At 46.0% G+C, this 8803-nt stretch overlaps 1 protein-coding gene across 1 annotated transcript; it reads left to right on the top strand.

Moving 5' to 3' along the window:
- Window positions 1-1358: 1358 nt before the first annotated feature.
- LOC104081821 (acidic leucine-rich nuclear phosphoprotein 32 family member A-like) lies at window positions 1359-8588 on the top strand (the record flags this gene model as incomplete). The annotated part of the gene is made up of 3 exons (XM_009584695.1): window positions 1359-1496; window positions 8164-8313; window positions 8466-8588. Coding segments are annotated over 3 exons (411 nt in total), but the record flags the coding sequence as incomplete, so codon positions are not given.
- Window positions 8589-8803: the final 215 nt, after the last annotated feature.

Here is an 8803-nt window from a genome sequence, read left to right as displayed (position 1 = left end):
CCTTTGTCGGGGGCTCAGTGCCATGTTGATGGCACTTCGCTGCTTCCAGCTTTAGGAGCTGGTGCACAGCCCCTCCTCTCCCTGGGCACTCTTCTCGAGCATGATGGACGGTTAAGGTTTGAGAACTGTGCAGAACTGCAATCCAGAAAATATTCCAAGTCGCTTCATCATGCGATTGTTAGATCAACTAAATTAAATACAAAGCGCTTACTAGGGTATAGTTTACAAACGCAGAGTAAACCTGTATGAAAACCGTGGCATTATAATTCAAAGGCAGCAGTATCGGGATCTGTGCACGTCCACGTGTATTGGTGCTTGTAGTGAAAAATATAAGAGGCACCAAAACTGTATCGGCATGATGATAGAAGTTCAATTTTGGGCTTCTAAAACCATCCACTGAAGTGTTTAAAAGTATTGGTGGGAGGTTCCAAGAAAGAGATGCAGAAGAGGAATTGTAATATGAAAGTTTGACAGGGTTGCATCATTTTGAGAAACCCCAGATGAATTTTGAGGTCCAGTAGTAGTTTAACATGACGTTGTTGCAAGAATTTGGAGTTCCAACTCGCCTGAATGTGTATAGAATAGGCAAAACAGCTAGAAGTGGAGCAGGTTGCCGTTGAACCAGGCTGAGCTGGAAGCTGTTTTGTTCAGACGTTGTGAATGTCTCAGCATCGAAGGGGCCAGTTGCAGAGTGGTGGTGGAAGGGATGCCTTTGTTCAGGTGCAGGGAGCGCGCCTGGGAGAAATCCTGTAAACTTGAGCCTGAACTGCTTTGAAGTCCTGACAGGCGCCTGGCGTTCAGCCGCGGTGAGCCGCTTGTACCCGGTGTCTGTAATGGTGGTAATGGAGTACTGCTCAAAATTACAAGGTATACGCATTAATCCCATCTAGTCTCTTCCCAGCCGTCAGTCACTGCCTCTGCTAATACGATTCTCAAGTACTCTGGCTGCTAGATATCTTGCCTGTATCTCAAGGGAAAGGGTTTGTGTTACGTCGCCATTTTTTTGCGCAGCATTTTTCTCTGCCCCTGGATTTGCAGATTCTCTGCCCAACACCATAATGACCACAGCCTGTGCAAGGTGAATGGTCATCGGCTAACTAATTTGAGACATGTACTCCAAGTCATATCTATGTATCTCTTCCTAGATACTCATAATAAAGCCTTGAAGGGATGTATCAAAATCCAAAATCACATGTTGATTTGGCAAAGAAAAAAACGTTCACTGCTGTCACCTGAGGTTGGTGTCTGTGAGCTTTATCCTGGTTTGCTTTTTACTTGTGTATCTTGGGGGAAGAAGAGGATGCCAACACTATTGGAATTTTCCCTTTCCTGTTAAATATGGTTCTGTTTGTCGCTAGATCCTCATCCCCGGGCATCTCCACCCAGAAGGAGCAGCTGAGGATTGCCCCACTGAAGGGGAATCCCCCGTGGCACCAAGCCACGGCACCTGCCTCCCTCCCCTGCCCGCCTCCCTGCCTGCCGGCAGCACGCCAGAGGTAGGAGGGGGCACAGCCCAAACGGGCAGTGCTCTGGCAAGCCTGGAAAGGCTGAACAGCTCTTGAGGGGTGTCTTAATTGACATACAGCAGCCCAGTAGCTGCTCTAATTTGGGCAATCTCTAATTTGAGATTATTAATCTCTAATTTGAGATTATTCTGTCCTCCTCTGTCTCTCGCTATTTTCCACCAGGAGCTGAACTTCGCGTAGCCTGGCTCTGCTGTGTGTTTATATCACAGGGGGCCCTAACGTGGCCGAAGATCTGTCCTGAATGCAGGTGGTAAATGGCATGTGGTGCTATCTTCTTCTTTTTTTTTTTCAAAAAATTCAGTTCTTCAGGTTGGTTATGTTTTGGTGACCATCTTAGAGCAGAAGTTGCATCATGTCTTTGAGCCTTCAGAGCAGCTTCGTTAGCCCAAGGTATTAAGTAGGCTGTTCGTTCAAGCATTTTTTGGCCTAGTCATGTTCCAGATAGTGTCTGAAATGGAAATCATGCAACATTTCACTCATTCCAGTAGTACCTTGGAGGAAGCTTGTAAAATTGAGCATGGAGAACATCATATCCTTACCATCACTGTGGAGCTAAGCATGAACGATGGGCTGCTTGCAAGACTTGGGCATTATCTTGAGCCTTGCCAAACCCATGCCTTCCCCAACAAATGAGAAGGTCGTGACTGTGGAGGCTGACTTCTCTTAAACTTTGCTGCACAAATCAAGTGGAATAGAAACCTAAGGAGATCCATTTCTGCTCAAGGATCACCAAATCTGTGTGATCTTGATCTAGAATACAGTACAAGAACTAGAAGGACAGAACCCTTGGCAGTCTGTTACAGTATAAAGCAATGGTCATTCTTTACTGTGGAGCGATGTGGGGCTTTGCATGGACTATGCAGGCTTTTGAGACCAAAAAACCCCCAAAGACAGAAACCCAGGTGTCTTGAAGAAATGTTGGTGCATCTGGGAGAGAATAAAACTGTCTCTGCTTTCAAAAGTAATTTGGACTTCGCTTCCATTTACCACAACAGGCTTCCCTTGCTCTCCCCTCCCTTCTTTCCACAATTCTGCCCTCCTCCAAATGAAATTTCCGTTGGGTTAAGAGGTATGAAGGACTTCTCTCAATGCTCCCCTGGATCATTTAGTTGGGAGCAGTGCAAGACAGAGTCAACACCCTCATCTTTACCTGCCTTTTTCGATAAAAATGCCACATAGTGGGATATTCCTGTCCTAGGGGTACCATATGCAACATACACTTCAAAACCATCTGGTCCATTGTGCCAAAAATGAGATGTTACAGCCTTTGCTGTTCTGCTTGTAAAGCCAGCAGAATGGTATTTGTACTTGCAAATTTGCCTTTTATCTTTTAAAATCATATTCACAACTATGTCCTCCTTGTTAAGTCTTCAGTTACAGACCGGGATTCGGGAACTTAGTCCCATGGATCTCCCTGCCTGTGGGTTGTAGGCTTTCTGCAGTAATCTTTGCCTTTTTACCTCTTACAATGGAAATGTAGATTAAAGGTTGAGGTGATAATGTGCGGCTTAATAGTTGTCTGTGTGTAATAATATTCTATTGATTGTGTATGCATTGATAACTCTAGAGTATGGTCCCTTCCAGAGAGGCAGCCTGCACTGGGAAAGGGAGGCAGAGGAAGGTCTGCCGGCTACCGTGCACAGCGAGCGAGTCACAGATGTCACTTGTGATGAGTCCCATGAAATCTAGTGGCTGCTTACACGTGGTTGCCTGTACTTACCCTGGGATTTGGTTGGAGTCTCGCAGTACGCCCCATGGCTCTACTAAGGATACCATATATGCATTTGGGAACACAGCTTAATGCAGTAATCATCGTAGGAAACAGGTGAGAGTCCCTGGTTACCAAGCAGGCAGTAACGTAGAGTGTGATGTCATGAAGAGATACAGGGGATGCAGTAGTCCACAGTTAACAGCGCAGTGCGCGTTAACAGAGATATGATATCATGTGCTGAAAGCGTCTGGGACTATCAGAAATAGAAACTGGGATGACCACAGGAGAACAGGTCCAAGGCGTGTGGTCTGAGAGTTTGTTGGAGAAGCAGCAATCTACTTGCTTACGTGTGACTGCTGAAAACTTCGGACCGATACCCGCAAACCACAGACCAACGCTCGAGCAAAAGCACGCGGACGACCAGGAAGCACCTGCTCGAGCAGATGGCACCCGCTGAATGGGGGAGAGGGGCAGCAGAGCCCCGAGCCACCCCGGGAATGCAGAGGACAAGGCAGAACGGCAGGCTGGGCGAGAAACGCTTGGCAGTTGAAGCTGTACGACGTGTAATATCCCTGCCCAAGCACCTGATGGTGCCTTATCGTAAATGCTATCGAAGACATGGTTATGTACTACGGGAACCAACCTAGCCACCTGCTTGTTAGGTTTTCTGCTAGACATTCACCTGCGGGTGCTTTCTTAGCTGTTTAGGTAAGTATTGCGGTGTTATCTGTGGTGGTTGGTTACCTATGGCATGTTGCTCTTCCTCTGTTTCTCACTATGTAGCAGTTTTTTGGGAGAGGGAGGAAAGATAAGTACAGCTCCTGTGGTCTGTCTTGCACTAGTGCTTACTTGTGTTAGTACTTGCTCCAATTAGTGCTTTGATTTGTGTATGCATTGTGGCATAGATAGTGATAAGGTTGACCCTATACAACTTCTGCAAGTTGAATCTTCCTGTCTTTGATGCAGCTAAACATGAATTAGCTAAGGACACTTATTCCCTTAGCCTATATCTCCAAATAAGTTCAGATTGTCCTCCCTAATTCTGACTGCTCATCTACGTGTCTATAATATTACAGAGACTGCAGTGTGATACAACTAAATTGGTTCAGACCCGCTGAGGCCCACTCATCTCGTTCAGGTATATAACAAGGCTCAGAAAGCATGCTCGCCCAGGCTACTTATATCAGGCAAAGGTTTATTCTGTGTTTTGGTGACAGAATATGAGGAAGGAAGTATAAAAATTGTAGCCTTACTGTGCATTTTCAGGGAAGTTCAGTAAATGTTTGGAGAGTGATTCAGGAGCTGGAATTTTCCTTAAAATTACAAAGACTTCTGAAAAACAAATGAGGAATAGGTTTTTAGTCCTTGTGTCATACTTTTGTGGTAGTGAGCTGTTTTAGATGGAATGTAGCTTTACTAAGGTCACCTTTCCACTTCTCCCTCTCTGTATACTGACACAGTTATGTGCTTGCTAACTGTCAAGGCTATAGTGTGCTTGAATGAGGCCCAATGTCCTCACAGGGGGGCTAAGGTTTGAGAGGAGACCTCTGTGCAGCAGCCAGCGTGTTGGAAAAGTGCCCCGTTAATAACCCAGAGGGGCCTTGGAGAGCAATGCCCTCTCCTGGCGGGGGGCACGGTGCTGCCTCTCTGCTTAACTGCAAAATAGCAAGTTCTCGAGGAGGAGATGGCAAATCAGAGTGGAAGGGGAGGAGAGTGGGATGCACAAGACTGCAGGCTGAGAGGCTATGGGCAAATAGCTGCGGGGAATTTTAATACTTATAAAAACTGTATAAGCTGGTGGTGGTTTTTACTGCTTGTGCTGTATGCAAGAGAATTGGGTACGATGCAGCAGTGAGCGTGCACATGGCAGTGACGTTGGGAGAAGCCCCACGAGATCAGTTCATCTTGCTTTTGCACGTGTGTATTTTCTACAGGATTCTTAAATCCCTTCGAACATAAAGCCATCTTAATTTTGACTTGAATTTTATTTTGTGGAGTCATGTTCTTTCAGAAGCGATTCAGTGTGTTAATACACCTCTGACCACGTAAGCACCGAAATTACATTGCTGCGGTCGCAATTCTGGAGCATTAGGAGCCTGCGCTCTGCTGTTTCCTAAATGAGCTCTTCAGTTCCACCAGGCTTTCTACCACCTGCAAACCTGGCCGGATTTACTCCACGGTAGCTTACCTGTGCGTTTGTTTTGACTGTACCTTTGCCCAGTATCTTGGTACTGGGCGCAGCAAAGAAGAGAGCATTGCAGTTCCGTATCAAAGTTTTCTGAAAGGTAAAGAGGAAACAGCAGTCTTGTGCTAAAAAGAGCAAACTAGAAGTAGAAGCTGGTTGGCTCTTCTGCCACCATGTGAAAGGATTTTTCTTCTGCATGCATGGCTATTTCCAGCTCTCCCTGAAATCTCTTCTCTACCCCTGAGGAAGCTTTGTCCAATTCCCCGTCTGCCTCTTCTCCATCCTGCCCTTGGGAAGGGTGAAGGGCTGTCCCACCTCCTGGGGTGAGGACAGATGCCGGTTCTTTCTCAGCATGAGGCTTAAGTGCTGCTTCACTCTGTGCCTTCGGTCTGCTGCATAGCTCAAAGCCAGAGCTGGCCCTAAACTCTGCTGGCTGCTGCAGCTGTGAGCATTTTCCCTCCCTGAACTCCCTCCTGCCTTGCTTCATCTTCCTATGTGTGCTCTTGCAAACTTCCTTTGCAAAGAGGATAAGGCAAAAAAAAAAAGATCTCCGGGCTCTCCAGCCGTACACCAACACGGCACGGTTGGCACCGTGGCACTCTCCTTTACCCTCCTTGCTCCGAAACATGTCCGTAGGTGGGTGCTGTCTCGGATGAGCCACCTTGTTGGCCAGGGGAGATAACGGGGCAGGCAGAGGCCTCGTGTGCTGGCGAGCAAGGACACAGATAGGGGGAAATGTAGCTGCTGTACGATCTGTTTGGGGTGGAGCTGCTTTTTTTTTCCTTTTTTTTTTTTTTTTTTTTTGGCGGGAGCTCTGTGTGTGTGTGAAGCAGATGGCTCAGAAAACTCTGTATTAGTCCCCAAATTGATCTCACTGGAGGATCCTGATACTTAAATACTGTTACAGTAAGAAGATAAAGGCATGTTTGCCTTTAAGATGGCTTTCCTGCTGTCCAAATTTCAAAGCAAAGAGGAGTTTTTGTAGTTTGTTTTTGGGGTTTGGGGTTCCCCTCCCACCCCCCAGTGGAATAGATGTAAGTGGCATCAGGAGCATTTGACTTGATCTTTGGTTTCTTCTAACCAGCCTAAAACTCTTCTGGAAGACTTTTGTGTAGTCATTCCCTATCATAATTCTTCAAGGAAAATTGTAGAGTCTCAGAAAATGTATTTCCTGTCTAACACTGATCCTCCTACTCTCAATGAATCACTTGTACTCTCGTGTTGCTTTGGGCTGACTTCCCTATTGACTTCAGTGCCTGGGATTTAATTAGAAATCTAGGGATGTTATTTGGAGCTATAAAACTACATAGGATTCTTCTCTGTGCAGCGGGATTACAGTAATAAAAAAATTAAGAAAATTAAATATTTGCATATTAACTGTCCTTGGTGTGAACTGAAGAGTTGCTTCATGTTTCTGCATACACCGCTCTTGCAGACTCATTTTATCCCATCCTCAGCATAAAGCAGCGCCCCTTCCCTTTCCAAACTTGTAAACAAACCTCAGGCACGGGAGGGGGTCTGCAGTATACACAGAAGGATGGGTTTTTCTAGGTATTTTATGGGGGAGAAATAACCCCCAGAAATTCTCTGTCAGTGTGAAAATGTCTTGGACGTTCCCAGAATGGGTGGGCCCTTCCTGTGGAGTCGCAGTCCTCGGTGGCAGAGCTTCCCCAGAGCCCAGGAAAACTCATGTTGGCTGCTAAGGCACTTGAATCCCGTAAGCCTGACCTGGCTTTAGGGTGAAAAGGAACAGTTTTATTCAGGGTGGGGCGTACTTAGGGGCTCTTTTGCATTGATGCTGTTGTTTTGTGTCCGTTGAAGATAGCACCTGCAAAAAGTGCAGTGTTCTATTAAAAAAAAAAAAAACCCCAAACAACAAACAAAACCAAAAACTCAACAAAACCCTGCAGCCTGTAACATTTTGTACACACCCGTGGGGCTGCCCAGCTTTGGCTGTCAGGCAGTCCTGTGCCGCTCAGGCCCATGGGGCCATTATCTTCACCTCTGCCTTCGAGCCTCCCTGCTGCAACAGGGCGGGGGAGATAAGGGGTACACTGCTGCAGCAGCAGCTATGCTGGCTGAACCTCCCCTGCCAGCATCATCTGACACATCCCTTCTAATTCCCCGAGAAAGGAGTTGCCTCCGTGGAGATCCCTAAAATACCATCGAGCTACTGTAAAGAGGAAGGCTGAGACCTGGTTTAGGATCACCAGTGCCTGCTGTTGGGTTTCAGGAGTGTCTGAGCAGACAGTGATCTTTCCACACTTGAAAAGCTCGAATAATTTTTTGCATGCAGAGAGAAGCTATTTTAACAACTGATGATATGTTGTAATAGCACACGAATTGTGTGGAGCGTCAAAGTTGTAGGTTAGTTTAAAAATAAATAGATCGGTTTCATATGTTTTAGAATGCTTGTTGCTTGCATATACCAAAGACGATGTTACTTCTAACAACCAAATCGGTTAGGCCAGGATTTGTGTTTTTGAACTGTTTATACCATTTATAGAACAACACAAAGGTGGGCAGTTGAAGCAAAGCCAAGTATCTGTGTTTTTGAAACATTGGTAACCTGGCATGCCAGCAAAAGTAGGGATCAGACTGAAAATAACCTTTGGCATACTTCCCAATTTGCTGGAATACCTTTCATTTTTGCCTCATCTGTGTCATCCTTTGCTTGTGAGTGAAATCTTTATCCTCCACAGAGGATGTCTTACACGCATTTTGCATTGTTCTTTTTCCAGGTTAAAGAACTCGTTCTTGACAACTGTAGGTCATACGAAGGCAAAATCGAAGGCCTTACAGATGAGTTTGAAGAGCTGGAATTCTTAAGTACAATCAACGTAGGCTTAACCTCAGTTGCAAACTTACCAAAGTTAAACAAACTTAAGAAGGTAAATAAAATGTCCTATGCCATATCCCTCCCTCTTTGTACTATACTGCATGTGTAAAATAGTTGTTTGTATAAAAAATGTAATTTAGCTGACCAAACTGCTTTATGATACATGTTTGCACTAAAAACTCAAGATGTTTATGTGCCTTTTAGCTCGAGCTAAGCGACAACAGAATCTCAGGAGGACTGGAAGTGTTGGCAGAAAAGTGTCCAAACCTCACGCATCTAAATCTAAGCGGCAACAAAATAAAAGATCTCGGTACAATAGAACCTCTGGTAAGTTGATGTGGTACAGGGTGAAATCAAACCCTATTTTGTGATGAGTAGAGGCATTTCGGGCTTGGAAAGTCCGAAGCAACTTGCAGCGGAGTGTCTTCGGTGCTTATCTCTCCGGCCAGGTTGCTGTGGGGCTCGGCCGGGCCCCGGCTGTCCCGCAGCCCTGCCCGGGGCTGTGCCGGCAGCCCGAGCGGCTGCTTCCCTCTAGCGGCTGC

The sequence above is a fragment of the Fulmarus glacialis genome, unplaced genomic scaffold (genome assembly GCF_000690835.1).
Source record: "Fulmarus glacialis isolate BGI_N327 unplaced genomic scaffold, ASM69083v1 scaffold27919, whole genome shotgun sequence".
NCBI classification, from domain to species: domain Eukaryota; kingdom Metazoa; phylum Chordata; class Aves; order Procellariiformes; family Procellariidae; genus Fulmarus; species Fulmarus glacialis.
Note: the sequence above shows the minus strand (reverse complement) of the source record. Positions and strands in the feature narration are given on the sequence as shown.